The sequence below is a fragment of the Mixophyes fleayi genome, chromosome 2, assembly GCF_038048845.1.
Source record: "Mixophyes fleayi isolate aMixFle1 chromosome 2, aMixFle1.hap1, whole genome shotgun sequence".
Classification (NCBI taxonomy): Eukaryota; Metazoa; Chordata; class Amphibia; order Anura; family Limnodynastidae; genus Mixophyes; species Mixophyes fleayi.
Genome location: NC_134403.1, coordinates 72,286,913 through 72,307,261, shown reverse-complemented (window position 1 = coordinate 72,307,261; position 20,349 = coordinate 72,286,913). Strand labels below are relative to the sequence as shown.

Here is a 20,349-nt window from a genome sequence, read left to right as displayed (position 1 = left end):
TCGTGATGTTAAGGAGGAGGAAGTGGCAGGATTTAGTGAGGGAGTGGATATGAGGGGTAAAACTAAGGGTCAAGAGTGACTAAAAGGCAGCAGACTTGGGTGACAGGAGAAAGAGAGATGTTGTCAACCAAGAGGGAGCTATTGGGAGGGATAGCAATGTTGGCAGGAGGAAAGATGATGACCTTGGATTTGTAAATGTTGAGTTTTAGGAAGCGCTGTGACATCCAGGTAGTTACAGCAGAGAGACAGCTAGATACCTGGGTTAGAACGGCGGGAGAGAGGTTAGGAGAGGAAAGATAGTTTTGCGTTTCATTAGTATAGAGGTGGTATTGGAGGCCAAATGATTGAATGAGTTCACTGAGAGAAGTGGTGTGTAGAGAGAATAGCAGAGGGCCAAGGACAGAGCCTTGTGGGACTCAAATAGAAAGGGGAAAAGGGAGGGAGGAAGAGTCAGAAGCAGACACGCTAAAAGAGCGGCCAGGGAGGTAGGAAGTAAACCAGGAGAGAGCTGTTTCATGAAGACCTAGGGAGTGATGGGTGGTGAGGAGAAGATAATGATTGACGGTGTCAAAAGCAGTAGAGAGGTCGAGGATTATGGGAAGGGAGAAGTGACTTTTGGACTTAGCTGAGAGTACGTCATTTGTTACTTTAGCGAGGGCAGTTTCAGTTGTGTGAAGGGGATGGATGCCAGACTGGAGTGGGCCAAAAAGAGAGTGGAAAGAGAGAAAGTGGGTCAGACGATTGAAGACAAGTCATTCAAGAATTTTAGAAGCAAAGGGAAGCAGGGATATGGGGCGATATTTGGAGAGGCAGGATGGGTCAAAGGAAGGTTTCTTGAGAATAGGGGAGATGACAGTATGCTTGAAGGCTGAGGGGAAGATACCAATGGAGAGAGAGAGAGAGAGGTTAAAGAGGTGAACAAGGTGACAACAGGCATTGGAAGAGTGTACTCTATTGTTGGCCAACTGAAACTCTAAGAAATTAAAATGTAATCATTTGACTTAATTTGAAATCCAGTCATTATGCTATAAATATCTGTATCAATAGTATAAGTCCCGTGAAAGCATGCTTAAAATAAGTCATACAAAGCTATTTTAGTAGTCATGTGGAAATGATGGGTAATTATATATGATCAGGAGAAAAGCTGCTCCTCTATCTTGGTAACAGAACAGTTTGTATTACACAATGAGTCATCTTTGAAGGTTAGTGTCGTTCACACATTCTTCCTTATTTGACATAGTTGATCAGTTAATCAGGTTTATTTTGTTGTTTTTGGACAGATAATTGTCCTTGGCCTGTGTGATGAAAGACCACAAGCAGATGTGCTGTATTTACATGTACAGATGTGTTTTATTTATATAACCCACAGGCACTGCTGTTCAGGAAAGGAGTTTGTGGACTGGCTAATTGGCATCAACCATGGTCTCCAGTCGCGCAGCCAGGCTGTAGGGATATGGCAGGTGCTGGTGGAAGAAGGAGCTCTGGAGCATGGTAAGTAACATACATAACAAACACTAAATTCCAATAGCTAAAGAATGATAATTCTCTCTTCTACCTCACCTCAGCTGTCATCTGTCATAGTAGCTCTTGCATTACTGAATGCCTCTATGCCCCACAGTCTGATATTCCGTATGCATCAGCAACAAATCGGTAAACCAATTCCAGCGTTCTGTACTCAGACTGCCAGTACCCCCGTGTTTCTCAGATCACTACTTTCTGACAGTCTCAGGTTTTCTGTTGTTTACGTAATTCTTACAGTGAATTAGGGAATGTGAAATGCTGTAGCGGATGAGGTTGAAATAGAACTCCTCAGAAATGCATTATTTGTGTATTTGAGGAACATAAACATACCATTGGAATGTGGCATTCATGTATAATAAGAGGTGATCCTTCCTGACTCCACACACACACGCACACACACACATACACACATACACGAACACACACACGCACAGCATCCTTCCTATGTTTAACTATATTGCTGCCAAATAACTTTCCACCGGCACAGCCAAGGGAAATCTAGGTGATTAGTAATAAATGTCAAACAGTAAATATGTCAAGTTTCTAGTGTATCCTAACAACAGAGTTGACAATGGAGTACAAGGTGATATTGGTCCAAAGTGTATACTTTAAATTAGGAAAATATTAAGAACAGGGCTGTATTTAGGGAACGTAGAAACATGCCCATTGCTCTGTTCATGGAACATCATAGAAATATTTTCATGTTAGTTTTATGTACTTTTGTTGCTATTTTGTCTTTACCAACTACATCTGTTTCTACAACAAAAATAATAAATGAGGGTGTTGCATAGAGAGCCAATAGCATACACTATATAATGACTAACTTAGGCTGGGTACATACTACAGTAAATATCTCCCGATGCGACATCTTTAACGATTTTACCACTGACAGAAAACTCCCGATCAGCATGCCGATTCATGTGTACACACTGCACATGTTTTACAGGATTTCCCTTCAGATCTGTGGTCTTCATCTGTCATAACCATCAGATGAAAAGATTGTGATTCTGCGCACTCCATAGAGATCTATGGACACTGCTGGTCGTGAGTGAATACAAACTGCAGAATTGGAATGACACCGTTCCATCGTTAAACGATATTTTTAATCCGGTTTAAAAATCGAATGAAATGGTGCGATGTGCTTTGGAACGTTCATCGTTGCAGCGGACACACTAATGAGATAGAGGACACACTAATGAGATATCGGACCGAACGGTTGTTTATTTGTTGTTTGATTGGCCCAATAATCAGCTGAAAACACTGTAGTGTGTACCCAGCCTTAGGTGTAACCATTAATAAATGGTGATGATGATGCTGATTCACAATGTCCAGGGCCGCATCAATACAGCCCTTATCAAAACATGAATTTATCTTGTTGCAGTTAGACAAGAGCCAAATTTCCAAGACAAAGATTCCCAGTTTTACAGATTCTGTAACGTGGAGCTGTTCCTAGAGCCAGCACTAAGTGACCGAGATACTGAGGATGAACTGCAGGAGTCGCTGGTGTTCCTTGCACAGCTCGGACCAGCAGCTTTACTCACAATGATCCTTCGCAAGCCGTAAGTTCATTATAGCCTGTACTTCTTGTACGGAAAAAACAGCAATGAAAATACAACGTGATACGCACTACTAATCTCCTGATCCCAATTATTTTGCACAACATTTTAATAGTCTTCAACATTGCAAGATATGCTGTATTAAAACCATATTTTAACATTTGCAACAGGTCACCAATCCATAATATCAATAGTATTTTCAGACCCCTCCTTCTTGATAGGTTAAAGTAGGCCCATGACCGACAAAAAGCAGAAGCAGCCAATTTGTGGGCTGAACCAATATTCAGCTTATCAACTCACTTGGAACTAGCGGCACTGGCTCCTAGTGAATTGATAGGCTGAATATCGTTTCCGTTCCATAAAGTCACCCACAACCTTCTTGGTATTCCGGGTGTCTACAGGCAGCAATGTTCATTATTACTCAGCATTTCTTAGTTTAAGGTGAGGACAAGATGAGCAGCCATTCAGTATTTCAAATGTCTATAAAGCTGGTGCCTTGTCCGTTGCTTCTTGGTAGTTACTCTGTATTTACAACTAAGGAGTATATTTTCTAAACTGCCGGTTTGAAAAAGTGGAGATGTTGCCTATAGCAACCAGTCAGACTCTATCTGTCATTTTGCAGAATGTACTAAATAAATGATAACTAGAATCTGATTGGTTGCTATAGACAACATCTCCACTTTTTCAAAAACACAGTTTAGAAAATATACCCCAAAGTTTGTATTGAAGGTCAAAAAGTGGCTCGTGCTGCTTGTAACATGTCAACTACATACTAACCATACAGCACAGACTTCGTGATTTGTAAGATCAAACCAAGGTTACTGCTAGGTACCACAGTTATTTGACCAGAATTTGTCACGAGGGGAGAGTCACAAAAGTACCAGCTGATGGGAAATGTCATGTTCTCCTCTGTCTTACCATTCATCTATCTGTCACGAGATGCCCAGGAAGTTATATCTCACCACAGTCCACATTCAGTGGAATAGGCTGGAAGAGGCTTATTTCATGTGGGAACTGCTGAGAGCAGATCATTATGTGTTTTTTTATAAGTAACCTAGGAATGATGGTTTTCAATCCTGCAGATCAAACAGTTAATTTGTATTGCTAATATATTCTGTCCACTGGAGAGATAATATACTTGTTTTAATGGATTACAGTCCTTATCAGCGCACTGAAGAAGAACTGGAGGTGATATTTGAAGAGTTATTACACATTAAATCAGTCTCCCATCTCTCCAACTCGGTCAGTATTCTTGTCTATTCAATGGAAGTTGTTAGCACATTAGCCTGTAATAACGCACATGTAATAGTGTAAAGTGTGTCAGTAACATTACTGGTTTCTACTGATTTCATAGGACAGCAGCAGCATCTAACCGTGTAAACGATAATAGGTCTTTGTTACACACCGACAGCAATTTTTTGTCCTATGGACCATAGCCAAGCCGGTAGGCTGCTTCTCATTAAGTATAAACAACAGGTGCACTTTAATTCTGCCAACCCCTCCCTGATGACCCTCCTCACCCACCTTAACTTCCCCTTCACCTTTATCATAATTTCAATACAGTCTGACATCATATTTTTTTCCTTTAAATATAATGTCAGGTAAAAATCTATTTATTGTGACCTAGTGCAGTATCTTTCATCCTGTTTGTTTTAACTATGGGTGATGTTTTGCAAATACCATAAAGCTCTGGTATGATACAATATTATACTAAAAATTATGGATTAAAAATATCAATCAATCCACATATATTTATATGGCACCGGCACATTCCCCAATTGGGGACAAACACTGTAATAAAACAAGATTTGGTATTACAGACAGATATAAGAGGGACCTGCTCCCGAGTGTACATTCTATAGAACAATGGGAGTTTCATACATGAGGTAGTGCTACATCCTACATATTGGGCCAGCTAGATCGCAAAGGTAAAGAAATTTCTTAGTGAGCTATATGTCCAGTCACATAGCAATGTTGGTCAGGGTTCAGAGGGTTATTGTCTTGTGTAAAAATAAGGAAATATGTCAGAAAGTTCAGTTATATTTACATTTACACATGATGATCCAACTCATAAGTTGTAAGAATGCATAGTTGTCAAGAACAGCTGGAGGTAATGTGCACTGTAATGTAATTATTATATGATGCCATGTCAGAATAATTGAGTGTTAGATGTGCACCCCATCATGATTAAAGCATCATTAAGTTTTGCTTGTGACACTTGAAATTTATAGCGGAAATGGGAAAACTGTAAAGAGTATGGTTGGAGGTTAGTTGCACGATAGATAGACATTGATGGGGCAGACACCCAGGGCCCAGTGTCTCCCCTTCCAAATTGAAACTTAATAATGTATATGTTACCAAAGGGAAGAAGCCAGTGGAATTATTACAGCGTTCTGTAGTCTCCAAAAGCTCCTTATCTGGACTGCGTGGGCAGGAGCGTAACTAGGGATGTGCAAGAGGGGCAACTACACAGGGCACAAAGCTGAAGGAGGCGCAGGTAAATTAATATTGTAGGATAATTTGATTACAGTTGAGGGCTTGAGGGGATCAGTTTTCCTTTTTTTTTCCCAAGCGTAAAATTTCTAGTTACGGCTCCGTGTCAGGGGTAAGTTAGTTCTGTATCCACAGTCTTAGGGAGGAGAATGCACATTCTGGTAGATATTCTATTGGCTTTTTCCAGTTGGTAGGAAAAATAATGGAGATGTAATATTTATGACCAGGCTTTCAGGAAGGTGGTTTGTGATGCCTTATATCCAATCCTGGGCCCAGTATAATATTAATTTACCAATGCTGGAGGCTAAATGTCAGAGCACTTCAGTATATAGACCATATAGACTATATAGACTATATATATATATATATATATATATATATATATATATATATATACATACAGTATATTCTATATACTCTTTTATAACACTGTAAGAAAAGTCACAATCACCAGTATACATCACTCATGTGCAACTGCATATCTTTCTGTGTGGGGATGATTGAAAGAAGATTAGCTGTTAGGATTAATTATTTACTATGATTATGTTCCATGTTTACTTTCCAGGTGAAGAAGGAATTAGCATCTGTGTTGGTGTTTGAATCTCACCCAAAAGCTGGAACAGTGTGTAAGTGTTTATAAGTGTTTATTGTCACCAGCTGGGGGCAATGGGTTTTATTTAGTTACTGAACAATGGGTTTTATTCTTAGAAAACTCATTATAAAACCATGATGATCTTTTCAATAAAGCAATAAATGAATAAAGCCCCATGTCCCTGCTGGTGACAGGTCCACGTCAATGTAAAGATCTGATTAATGCCAGATATTATCTGCACATAAATGGGCACAGTTTGTCATTGGAACTAAATGCCAAGTGCTGCAAGCTGCCTGATTGGACCCACGAGTGGCCAAATTGGAGATAGTGACAACTATTTATCACTTAACTGCAAAGACTAATTCATGACAAAATTCTGTCTCACCTTAAGTAATGTAATCTTCTTCTATCTCATCTCCCTGTTTCCATCCACTACTAAAGCGTATTCTGTGACAATGAGTGCAGCACCTGTCAACTAACTTCTCTTTTGGGGAAATCATGCAATGACACAAAGCCGAAGAGCTCCAACATGTGTGTAATAAACACAACTATGATCACCAACACATACTGTGGTGCTGCATTCCAACAATCTGCAACCCAGACAGTGATTATTACTGTACAGAAGCAGATGTAAAGGCATCACCTGATTATTGATGAGATTTAGTCAAATAATTATGGTCATATTGACACATGCAATTAGGCAGTGATAACTTATTTTTCCTCTACCTATATGATGAAAGTGATATATTATACGTGATTGAGTAGTTTCTAATTGCTAGTACACTTTTCGTGAACAATGAATCGAGCACATATTACTGTATTACCTATTGTCTTGAGTGGCTGATATCCACTTAAATAGTTTTTAGGGTTTATCTGTGTTTTATTGTTTTTCTTTGCAGTGTTTAGCCAAGGTGATAAAGGCGCTTCTTGGTACATTATTTGGAAAGGTTCGGTAAATGTGGTTACCCATGGCAAGGTAGGTCTCCCGTCATATCTTATCATTCACTTACAGTCCTATTTAATATCTTGATCTTGAAGTAGAATGAAGTGTTTTTAAACTGTGTGTTATAGATTAGAAGGAGCTAGTGGTGAGATTACTGCAGTAACATGTGTATCATTTGTGTCTGTAATGTATTGTGTTCTCAGGCGTTGTATACAATGTACACTGATGGTTCATACTGATGATCCCTGTCTTAGGGTCTGGTCACCACACTTCATGAAGGAGATGACTTTGGGCAGCTTGCTCTGGTGAACGATGCCCCAAGAGCTGCTACTATCGTATTACGAGAGGACAACTGTAACTTTCTGCGAGTGGACAAGCAGGACTTCAATCGGATTCTTCGGGTTAGTAAATACATCAATGTTATGTTACAGTACTATGTGTGAATCATGATACGTAACCCCTACATATCATCCATTGTTTTATTAACACCTACACATATGTAAATGGATGAACAAATAAATAGTACTAATGGGAACGTACAACAGCATATAAATATGATCTTGTGTACAGGATGTAGAGGCTAACACAGTGCGTCTAAAGGAACATGGCAAGGTGGTATTGGTCCTCGAGAAAATCCCACAGGTATCTGGGAATAACCTACAAACAGCAACACCTGGCAATAACAAGTGAGTGTGTGACGTCCGTATATATGGTAGAAAGTTGTGTTGTTTTTACTTTTATTGGATTAAATTTATGTAAGATACATAGGGGCAGTTTTATGAAAGGACATAATGCATTATTAGCGATGACTAGAGATTTTTTTTCCGCTTCCCCTATATATCAATGCACGTATTGCAGCTGTACTTGTACCGCCGTGGTCACCACATCTTAGGATGGTTATAACGGACCACCAGAATACAAAAATACTTTATTGTTTTGGTAAACCATTTTTTGAGGCATGACTGTTTCAAAATGTTTTTTAATAATTAAAATAATTTGTATCTATTTTTTACATTTTATATATTTTTTTTTAACAAGAAAGCCCAAGTCTGGGGTTTCTGTTCCATTGTTCATGTGCGAGCCGGTAATAATACAGCTCTGCGACTGTATCGCCAGGGCAGCCGAGTAATCGTTTTTATTTTATATAATATGGATTGTTTGCTGATCTCTACCATTATCCTACCTTTATGATAGGCCTATGACAAGTGAGATGAGAACCAATGATAAAAACTATTAATGTAATGTGAAAAAAGTTTAGGAGTAGAGCAGGATTAAGATAAATTAATGCAATAATGAAATTCTGAGAAATACACAAGAGTGATCATTTATAAGGTTAGCTCACCCACAGAGATATTATTTTGCCTTTGTTGGGCTTATCAGTTTAGGACAGATATTTTTGTCAAGCATTTGAGTAAGTAAAAATAAACAAAGATTAACGAAGTTAGAGAGATTTGTTTCAGTGAAGTTGTCTCTATAGTCCTTCACATGCTGAGCAGAGATATCTGTATTACACTGATGAGCTCCGATAAGAGCAAAACAGTCTGTCTTAAAGTGAAATCCTCTTTGAACACTGGCCTGTGTCATATTGTAAATGCCCAGTAGGCATAGCATTAACTTAGAATGGCTCAAAGTAAGTTGCATACCCATAAGTCAGTGGTGCATAAGCCAAGTGTTTTTTTTTTTTTATAAATATTGGCCAGTGGTGGGGTGCTTATATCTCTAGCTAACATTTTTTATTGGTTTATTGAAGTAGCACAAAATTTAAATGATACAACTCATATATATTAAACATATCTATTAAACATACTTGAAACAAATAAAGACACAGTAGATACAGAGAAACATTGTAGCACTATTGATGATAAAGATGTCTATTATCTCTCTGAAATAATCATTATAAATGCTTTGGAACTTGCTTCTTGTCTAGCATTGTTTTTCTTACAAATAATTCCTTCAAGCCACTTTGGTTTTTATTATTTGAGTAACATAAAACCAGTGTGTGATTTTGTGCTCCATACTTTGTAGGTACACAGTTATGTCTGGAACAGCCGATAAAATTCTGGAACACTTGTTGGAGACTATGAGGTTGGATTCAACTCTCAACAACCCAGAAGGTAAGGACACATCTCTTTGTAAGCCTATACACTTTAACTGACATTGATTAAAACCAATGCTGGAGAAGGTCCAGTAAGTGAACCCATGTAATGTCGCTCTATTGTTGTGTCATATGTATCATAGACAATGTGATGTTTTCCATCATTGTGACTTTTAAGACTTTTGAAACTTTACCTTCTGGTGGAAGAGCAGGTGGGGCTTCCATATGAGAATTGTAGAAACTTCACCCAGAGAGTTAAATTTATCAAGCTGCGGGTTTGAAAAAGTGGAGTTGTTGCCTATAGCAACCAATCAGATTCTAGTTTTCATTTATTTAGTACATTCTTCAAAATGACAGCTAGAATCTGATTGGTTGCTATAGGCAACATCTCCACTTTTTCAAACACACAGCTTGATAAATTTACCCCAGGGTCAAAACTATAGGTAGCTAGAAACAAAAGCCTATTGTAAGATAAAAAAAACTCCAAGGTATAATTTTCATAATAACTTAAATTCTAATTATTTTAAATGTTTTATGCTTTTTTTGCCCTCCAGACTCTTTCGCTGTTGAATTCCTCTTGACGCACAGCGTATTTATGCCAACACATCAGTTGTGCCAAGCACTGCTCCATCAGTATCCTTTAAAAAAATATAATATCTGCTGCACCATAAAAATAGAATTAAAAAGCAATCTAACACCAAAATACTGAGTGCTGATATTTAATTTCCATACTTAACTGAAGATCAATATTTGCTTTTTATTGTAAAGTTTAGCAGGGCAATCGGAAACAGAGCTAAACAGATGGGATACACATGTTGTCCACATTGCAAAAGTTACAAATATATAGTAATAAAAAAAAAGTCTGGTCTGTTTTTAAATTTACCCCTCTCCCCAGCTAGTTAGACCCATTAGCACCCCTCACCTTGGATCCCTACAGTTTGGACTATACTGAACAACTCACAACTCTCTGCTGCCTCTACAGGTTACAGTATATTATGGCTTCAGTCCTACTCCCATCCAAACATTTGCAGGTTGTTATTTCTGGTGAGTACAGTCAGTGGAAGAACTGACATGTTTAGGGAGGAGAGCTACAGATGACTCATCTCAGACATTAGATATGTTTGAAAAGATGCAAAGAAAGATTAAGGAGAGAAAAATAAAAATCAGATGTAGTGCCACTTATGACCACCACCTGAGACCTTCATTCAAACTGTGTGTTTATTTTACAATGGAGTTTGTAGATGATACAAGTGTATGATTCATGTACACCATACTTGTGTGTAAATTATATAAGCTATTCTTATAAAAAATGTGATGGGGCGTTTGTAGCAGCAAGCCACACCTCCCAAAATTTGGGTATTGAGCATGGGGATAGAAGCAGCATGATGGGGTCATGGCACATGAATATGAGAGCATGGCAACAGGGTGCTAGGGGCATGTCCAAACCCTGGAGGCAAGCAAGCGCTAGGCTGCCCCATTCTCCCTGCCCTCCCTTCCAAACCTGTTAATTGCTAAGTGCTCAGCACCCATTCTTCTCTACTCTGCAGTGAACAGAATACCTCCCAACTTTCACGGCGATCGGGACAAAGCTGTCCCAATCAGGATGGCGGGACAAGGAACTTAAATCGGGACTGTCCCACCTAAATCGGGACGGTTGGGAGGTATGAGCAAGCAGAAAGATTGTGGTAATTGGGGCTGATGCAGAGTAGGATGTACTCCAGTTTGCTTAGAGTATCTTTTGTGAAATTGCTCTGCGTATGCCCAGACTGTGTACAGCAAAGGTGCGTTTAGGCAAATGCGGCTCATGCAGGCCTGAAGAATGACGCATATACACCTATTAGGAGGCGTATCTTTTTCACCTGCTGTATAGTAGGTGCTTACAATTGCTGCTGCTGACTTATATGGTGGTGGTACAAGGTCGCAGCATCTCCAGATGTATGGGCTGAAATAACGCTATTTATTGCTATTTGCATTTTTTTGAGTAATTTATGTTTTGTGACCAAACCTTTATCAGCCACACTGAGTTAATACATACAACATGTATTTTTACTATGTTACATTACTACAGCATCATCATCATTCATCATCATTTATTTATATAGCGCCAGCAAATTCCGTAGCGCTTTACAATTGGAAACAAACATTAATAAAACAATACTGGGTAATACATACAGACAGGGAGGTAAGAGAACCCTGCTCGCAAGCTTACAATTTGTGGAGCATAATAAATGATTAAAATAATGCACAGAGGGCTAAAGGTGGCGTAATTTATACAAGTGGAATTATTGGACAATGTTGTATTATTCACTATAGAACTCTCAAAAACATTTATACACATTTAATGAAGTCTGAAAGAATATTTATTTTATGGTCATGACCTTAACAGAAGCTCAGGTTCAGTGTGGATCAGTCTGAAGTAACGGAGCCTGAGAAGGCCACATATTCCCTTCACAAGAGGCAGAATATTGTGCAGCTTGTCAGTCTGTGGGTAGAGCTCTATGGGAGACTCCTGGAGGCCGAACCAAGTGCTAAAAGCTTTTTAGAGGTAAGCATCTTTGCAGGGACAGGCTGGGCTGGGGGGCAGGGGGGCACCTGCCCCCAGGCTGGTCCCATAGTGGGCTACCTTGGGCTGGGTCACTGGGCCAACTGCATTTGTTTTCCTTGTAAATGTTCCTAATAGGCTGCTGAGTCAAGTCTTTCCGCCCAGGCTAACATTTCCCAGCCCTTTCCTGCATCTATGTTATTGATTGTGTAATCTTAGTGGGTATGCTGCCTATACTATTAGTGATACTGGTGCTGATACCAGCAAACTGGGTCTTTATCACTGAATATATGATCCTCAATCCATCAGCGTACCTGAGAATTATTCATTTTTAATCTGACCATTCATTGCAGGGCAGGACAGCAGATGACTATTGGTTTGTGTGTACAGTCATCTGCCGCGTGCACTAACAGGTCTCCGGCTAAAGGGCCGTATATGTCCAATTTGACCGCGCAAATGTGTTACCAACTTGGATTGTACAACCTATGTGTAGTAAGCATGTAACGGGCTCTGGGGTGCAAGACAGATGCACTGATGCCAAAGTTGACTTGAACCTATTTGGGGGACACATGGAGTAGGTGAAGGATTAAACCTTTTGTCACACAGTTGTAATTCACCACTTCAATCAGCAGGTGTCACTATAAGTCCAGCGGCACAGTGTTTGGGCACTATTCTCCCTTTCAACAGTAACAGGGCTCTCAAAAAGCAGCTTATTCAGTGTTGACTATCACTTATGGAAGCCAGTGTGAAGCTGCAGAGACTAGCCTTGGCTGAGGGATCAGGCTTTGTTCTTTGCAGCCTCCCTTGTTAAGCCTGCAGTTTTTCTCCCTCCCTCTGTTCTGGACTATCACTCTGTGTATCATCATCATCATCATTTATTTATATAGCGCCACTAATTCCGAAGCGCTGAACAGAGAACTCATTCACATCAGTCCCTGCCCCATTGGAGCTTACAGTCTAAATTCCCTAACATACACACACAGGCACAGACAGACAAAGACTAGGGTCAATTTTTGAAAGTAGCCAATTAACCTACCAGTATGGTTTTTTTTTTTGGAATGTGGGGGGAAACCGGAGCACCTGGAGGAAACCCACACAAACACAGGGAAAACGTACAAACTCCACACAGATAAGGCCATGGTCGGGAATCGAACTCATGACCCCAGTGCTGTGAGGCAGAAGTGCTAACCACTAGGCCACTGTGCTGCTCTTACTCCATTTCCTCTGCTTTATTCTTATTTACTCTCTCTCCTCCTGCCCTTCTTGGTATGTCCCCTTCCTGTATGAAGACTGAAAGAAATCAGGATGAAGACACTGTTAAAATGGTGCTCATATCAGGGAACATTGCATGCTCCGAATATTTGTTAAGAACCTAACCCTAACTTGTAAATAAGATCTTAAAGTCATGATGTCCTGGCATTGCTGCTTTAAATACAGAGATATCACTGTGGCTATGAACACTGACGTAAATTGAAAGTGCCGGTAATGACAGCAATCAGTATGTAGCGGAAGATTGTCGAGGAAGTACAGCGTCATTTTTTCTTTTTGTAGCCATTCTTCAAATCGCCATTTTGTTGTAGGTTTAGTCTATGTCGGTCTGGGCCGGATTAAGGGAATGGAGGCCCCTGGGCTAAGGGGGCCTCCATTCCCCTGTGAGGGCCCCCCCCCGTGATCGGAGCTGATTGCGGCCCCCCCCCATGATCGGAGCTGCCCGAGCTGCCGCGCGCCCCCCCCACCCCCTGGCACTTACCTCCTTCTCCGGCGCGCTGTGCTCTCTTTACTGAGGAGATCTCAGCTCGCCGGAGAAGGACTGCAGGGAAAGTGCTCAGCAGCACTGATCGCGCCGGGGGCGCCCCCGACCGATCAATACTGCTGCTGAGCACTTTCAGGGGCCCCCTGGATGCCATAGGCCCCTGGGCTGTAGCCCAGTTAGCCCTATGGTTAATCCGGCCCTGATGTCGGTATAGTGGTAGTCATTACTATGACTACCACCGGTTAGGAGGGGAAGGGGTTAGGAGCAGCCTAGTCCTTCAAGAGTGTTAGGCATTCCCTCAGGGTATGGTCATTCTCCATTACTACATGGCCAAACCTGTCATTGTTATTGTAAGTCAACATTTTCTTTTTGTAGCCATTCTTCAAATCGACTGTTTTTTGATAGGTATACACAGTGTCGCTATTACCATCATCGTAAAATGGTACCCAACCCCTCCTAACACCCATAGAATGCGGGAGAGAGGCAGTTTCACATTCAGAAGGGAACTCTTTCTTCCCACCAGTTCCTCCCACCAAAATATGCAAAATTTTGCATCCTCCACGGTTACCGTCATATTACCTCACCAAGTTATTGCTTTACATAAAAATGGCAGCACTTGTGCATAACCAGGAGCCTGACATAAAGAATTCAGCGTTTGCTCTAAGCGGCAGCATTTTTGCACATTAATAAAAGAAAAATTAGTGAGGGACTCTTGCGTATTTAAATAGTAGTTTTATTGCTGGATGAATTGGCAATATTTCAGGACAGTGTTCCCATTTGGAATATAAAGGTATAAATGCTTCTCAGCATGGGAAGCAGTTGTCCCTCCCCCAAATCCCTGATACCATAGAACTGGAGGGAAATAATGCAGTCACTTTACCTGATCCTTTGCAGGCTCGTGTTTCATGGTCCCCGGAGAGACCAGCTCACTATGGAGCATGGGAAAGTGATCATTACTCCAGAGACGGGATTAGAAGAAACGGATTATCAGCATATACTATTACAGGATAAGAACAGGACAATAGCAGTATAACTTATCTCATTAGTTTACTGGTTATCAGATATAAAATTAAAATCAGTTTGGATTGACATGAGTGAGTAGGGTAAATATATAGCAGTTATATCTTTACACTATTAATACGTGTATTTCACAATCTGTTGGGAAAGAACGAGAGTTATCAGGAGAACTGAACAGATGTATTCATTTAAAGGATATTGTGTTACTGATAAGATTATAGTTGAAAATATTGTGTATTATCCCATTACTTAAAGGTACACGTGATTTGTTTGCCTTGCTCGCTAGCTCACCCAGCACCTGGCGTCTCTCCATGCTGTGAGTTGGGCACTACATGATGATATTTGGTCCTTTTTTCTTCTATTTAACAGAAAGTCTCAGAATATGTCAGCAGAGACCCTCGTTTGCTCTCTTGCTTGAAGGAAAATCTTCAGGATCGACGGAAGAACAAAATGTAAGTGTCTCACTTAACCTATATCACCTTATGTAGATTGCTTAGCACTTACAACCGGCAGAGGAATGGGAACTATGGTTGTGTACAGAGGCAGAACTAGCGAGCTGTGGGCATCGGTGCAGGGAGGCGGAGAGGAGGGGACCAGGGGTCACAGCTCGCTAGTTCCCCGCGCAGCCCCATTATCTCCACCTGCTGCACCGATAGTAGTTCCCCCACTGATTATGTAAGGACTGTGATAGTATAGACAAATTGTAGATCATCTACTGTAAAAGTAAACTAAAAAAAATTAAATAGAAAACTGAAATCCGTTCAGTCCATAAAATCCATTGCATTTTTCAGTTTTTGACAAACGGAAGATACAAGCATTCTGGCCACACTTAATAATATAAGTTATAGGGTAGCACAGTGGCTAAGTGGTTAGCACTTCTGCCTAACAGCACTGGGGTCCTGAGTTCAATTCTCGACCATGGCCTTATCTGTGTGGAGTTTGTATGTTCTCCCCATGTTTGCGTGGGTTTCCTCCGGGTGCTCCGGTTTAATCCCACACTCCAAAAACATACTAGTGGGTTAATTGGCTGCTATCAAAATTGACCCTAGTCACTCTGTCTGTCTGAGTGTGTGTGTTAGGGAATTTAGACTGTAAGCTCCAATGGGGCAGGGACTGATGTGAATGAGTTCTCTGTACAGCGCTGCGGAATCAGTGGCGCTATATAAATAAATGATGATGATGATGATGATGAAGCTTCCTTCAGGTGCGCTTGACTTATTTTCATTCCCGTCAGTGTGTTTCCAGTTTTGAAATCAGCAGGGATAAAACATCCTGTAACCAACCAGATCATCAGAATATTCACAGCAGCACAGATTATTTTCGTAGATTAGTGTGCTGAGCTTGTGGGAGGTAGCGACCTGTCCACCTGTGAATATGTTACTGATTATTACATGACTGCATATGACAGGGGCAGTGGCTTGGCGTGAGGAGGGGAATGGGGACAAGGAGAAAGACACGGACTGAGAGGTAGACATTAAAGGAGCATGTGCGGCATCTGTCACACTGATGAAGGATTATTGTGTTGTGAAATGCACATATTCACACATACAATTTTTGACATGTTAATTTCCATGAAAGAGCAGTCTCTACTCCACTTTCAACCAGTGTGCAAATGAAAGTGTTAACAAGCAGGCAATACAAATTAATATATCTGGGGTCTGATATATTGCTGGGGTCAGCAACTGATATATCTAGTTGCTGTGTACTGCATATCTAGGCCTGATTCATGTTTGGACATTCGTCCATTTGCATAGTGTATCTAGTATTACTATAGTTCTGCACATTCTCAGAAATGGACCAATGAATGCAATTCATGTCCATACACAAGTGACACTTATGACTGCCTGAAACTTGATAGGTGGAACAGGGGCGGGAAGGGGCAGAATAATGTAAGCAAAGTACAGTCAGGGTGTTCTGATGCAGAGGCAGCCAATTCAAATCCTGGTTGTGCCTGGTTTTAGCCGTATCATTTGCACCAGCTACAAGGCAGGTGTAAGTGCCGACTGGCAGTAATGACTGTCATAGCATAGTCTTTGTGTTAAAAACTATATAAATGCATGCGATTAGCTAGCACAGAACATATGTATGCAAGTAGGATAGACTATACAAATGCATTTCATGTACAGTACACATTAAAAGCATCTTTAGTTATATATTTAAAGTAAAGAATAATCCATATTTTTATTAATGTTTATACTGTTAAGAGTTGTTTGTTTATTGTGTATTATCATTTTTTTTATACGTTCTGATGTCACATTATGGGGTAGATTCAATTTGCTGTGTTGTGCTTTAGAACAACGCAGCCCATGCATTATTACTGTTACTATGGTAATTGCTATGCATTATTACTGTTACTATGGTAATTGCTATGCATTATTACTGTTACTATGGTAACTGATGTGCATTATTACTGTTACTACGGTAATTACTGTGCCTTATTACAGTTACTACTCTATGAACCGCAAGCAAAAATCCACAGAGAAATTACTGTAATAACGGTAATCATTGGCTGCTTGATTTGACTGTGAAAGATAATCCAAAGTAACATGTTTCATAGTGACAGAGGAGCATTTAACAGTGGTAGTAGTTCACACACACACTAGAACAGTGTTGGCTAACCTGTGACACTCCAGGTGTTGTGAAACTACAAGTCCCAGCATACCCTTCCAGCAATAAGCTGCTATATATTGGCAAAGCATGCTGGGACTAGTAGTTTCACAACACCTGGAGTGTCACAGTTTAGCCAACACTGCACTAGAACAACAGACTGCTCTTCGCGACTCTTGATCCATGGTGTAGTTGAGAAGAACAAAGGTCAATAAGGCACAATTCTAGTTGAAACTTGGGCAATTTACTTGGGTAAGACTACTGTATGTATTGACATTCTGTTTTCATATGGAAATTATTTTCTTGATCTCATTATAGGATGGAGATGAGTAGTGGAAACATCTCCCCACAAATAAAGGTATGTCACATCAAGTGCTTTCACATGTCCTCTGTGTGATTACATAGTTTTACAAATGTTTCACTGTTTTACTTTGACCACCTATGTATGTCCCCATGATATTAGAGTGGCTGCAAATAAGGCATTTGAAGCTGAAACCATTTGTTCTGCATTTACACCATGTTTATATCATGTTAGTACATGACCCGGATGTGGACACGAATAAAGAGCAATGCTGACCTGAGATAATCCAGCCCAGGGGCTGGCTGGCCTGGAGGGCAGGGGGGCATCTGGCCCCCGGGTCAGTCCCATAGTGGGATACCTTGGGCTGGGTCACTGGGCCACCTGCATTTTTTTACCTTTATAATGTTCCTAATAAGCTGCTGAGTCGAGTCTTGCCCCTTGGGCTAAAATTTGCCAGCCCTCCCCTGATCCAGCCTCTGGACCGCCAGTCTGCATATGGTATATTGTCATACACTTAACCCAAGTTATGTTATCTGGCAATAGGTGTACAACTGTGGGAATCTTCTATCCAATCTAGATGAGGATCAGGCTGATAACTCATACACGATTCGAGCCAATAACAAAGGTACAGTAGACAAAAATGTGCTTTCTGGAATAAACTATTATATAAATTTAAGTATTCTGTTTTCATTTGACTCATAAACAAATGTATCACAATTATGAAATGGAAATGCACTTTGCCTTGAAATACTATCATGGTTTTTTTTTTCAAATAAAATGTGAGTGAATGTGCTCAGGGAGCTCAAAAAAGTATGTAAGCCAGAACACGAAACTAGTGGCATCTCTAAGAATTTGGTATGGGCCAGTTATACATTAAATCTACTCAATGATGATGAACGGGACACTACCAAATTACAATTATATGGAGCTTTTACACCAATGCTAATCCGAGTACAGAGTAACTGAGACAAAGCGGAAATATTGGTCTATCTTGTCCTAAATGCATTTCTGACTCTAAAATACAACCATAGTGGGCCTGATTTAAAAATTGAGAAAGTTTTCTTGCTCAAGTTTTCTGGACAAAACCATGTTACAATGCAAGGGTGTAAATTAATTTATTATTTTGCACATACGTTAAGTACTGTCTGTTTTTCATGTAGCACACAAATACTTGATATCTTATTTGTACACTGAAAGTTAAAGTTGATCTAGGACATGCCCTACCCCAAATATAAATCTGTCATCACATTTTAAATTAACCTCCCCCTCCAATGCAACATGGTTTTGCCTTACTTACTGACTTTTGCTTAACTTACCTTAATGAATCAGGCCCATCATTCTTATGTCATTATGCTATCCTGAGATATCCCAGCTTGTTGTGTAGTATAGACTGTTATAACAATATAGCCCTCTTCATGGAAATATTTAGTACTACTCTAGTGCAGTTGGTTTTAAAAAATTTTTGTGATGAAAAGAGACCACCCCCAGACAAAATGATTATTGTTCTTAGCATACACAGGATAGAGAAAAGGGATATACTCAGTGCTGAGAATATATACTCTTAGTACATTGTGTGAATGACAATGTATGGTACCATAGAAGATGGTGAGTAGATGGACCCATTGTCAGGAGCCACGGCGGCCGTGGACACCGCCGCGACTTACTTCCCTCTAGCTCTGGCATCCCGGCCGTCCCCATGACGAACGGGACGTCACATCCGGTTTCTCTGCCCCGACCCCGGCCAGACAGTGAAATTACTACTATTGCGCCCCGGCCACTCAGTACAGCCAGGTACGCGCGCTACAGCCTGCGTGCTAATTAGGCTTCACATTATTTAATTAGCCCTGGCCTGTGTGTGATTACAGGGCAAAGCCCTGATTGGTTGGCTCCAGTATTTAAGGCAGGGAGGGCTTAGCTTTCCTGCCGGTTATAGCGTCCAATCTGCACTGTTGCTGAGCTGCTCTGGATTCCTGTGTTGTTGATTTGCCGTTGTGACCCTCTTGGACCTTGCCTGCTTGCCTGTGACCCTGACCCTTTGGCCTGCATCCTGGACTCCGCTGTTTTGCCTGTGACCCTGACCCTTGACGTGACCATTCTACCTTGCTCGTGACCCTTGACTTCGCCTAATGTCTGACCATCCGCTACCATCTACTCAGCCGCCCTCCTTCCGCTCTGATTCTGTATAACAAACTTACACACTGTCTGGAGTTAAGTCCTAGGGGCATTGAAGTACCTGTGAGCGCATAAAGCTCTATGCGAAAGGCGGCTGCTAAAGGTGAAGACCTCCGCCAACTAGTTCTGTAAGTTCGTTAACAGACCGGCAGCCTAACACCCATACACTCAAATTTGTGCATACAATGTATTTTATTGCTAAAATGGACTGTCCACAAGTATTGGTACAATGTTAAGTACTAGTCTTCCACTAAAAATGACTCTTACTGTATTTCATTGGTCGGCTTAAAGCTGCGACACGTAAAAGACTGACCCCCTTCCCCTGAATGTCTCTGCCTCTATTCCTGAGTGCTGGTTTTTAATTCTATAGCTGCTTGTTCTACATGGAAATAACCCGTCTTGTTCTAGAAGGGGGTATATAACAAGTCTCTTATTGTGTAAGGAACACTTGCACAGATAATTTTCATTTTACTTAAGTTTCATAGTGACACTAAGTAATTACTTACATTCAGTTATCATAATGTGTTTTATGTTTTCTTTCATTGTGATCAATGGGTAATCCTGACAGTAGCGCCCTGTGCCACCCTGCGCTGCCTAAGTGAAACAAAACCACAAGGCAGTGTATGAAGGGAGTCTTCAAAGTAACAGAAACATAATCAAAGAAAAAATATATTCTTTGTGACCGGGTTATGGTGCCCCCGAAACCCTTAGTGGACCCCAGATTAAGAACTGCTGCTCTAGTGCTCCATGGTGTTAT

The 20,349-nt window shown here is 40.7% G+C and overlaps 1 protein-coding gene across 2 annotated transcripts in view; it reads left to right on the top strand.

The window, feature by feature from the left end:
• RAPGEF3 (Rap guanine nucleotide exchange factor 3) overlaps positions 1-20,349 on the top strand; it is a 100,850-nt gene that overhangs the window by 64,002 nt on the left and 16,499 nt on the right. For both annotated transcript variants that reach the window (XM_075199260.1, XM_075199259.1), the window contains exons 4-16: positions 1,370-1,491; positions 2,903-3,080; positions 4,235-4,319; positions 6,136-6,196; positions 7,062-7,138; positions 7,360-7,506; positions 7,676-7,791; positions 9,131-9,219; positions 9,755-9,833; positions 11,595-11,745; positions 14,882-14,964; positions 17,438-17,477; positions 17,964-18,045. In XM_075199260.1, the coding sequence (XP_075055361.1) occupies positions 1,370-1,491; positions 2,903-3,080; positions 4,235-4,319; positions 6,136-6,196; positions 7,062-7,138; positions 7,360-7,506; positions 7,676-7,791; positions 9,131-9,219; positions 9,755-9,833; positions 11,595-11,745; positions 14,882-14,964; positions 17,438-17,477; positions 17,964-18,045 (1,310 nt within the window). The remainder of the gene's footprint in view (positions 1-1,369; positions 1,492-2,902; positions 3,081-4,234; positions 4,320-6,135; positions 6,197-7,061; positions 7,139-7,359; positions 7,507-7,675; positions 7,792-9,130; positions 9,220-9,754; positions 9,834-11,594; positions 11,746-14,881; positions 14,965-17,437; positions 17,478-17,963; positions 18,046-20,349) is intronic.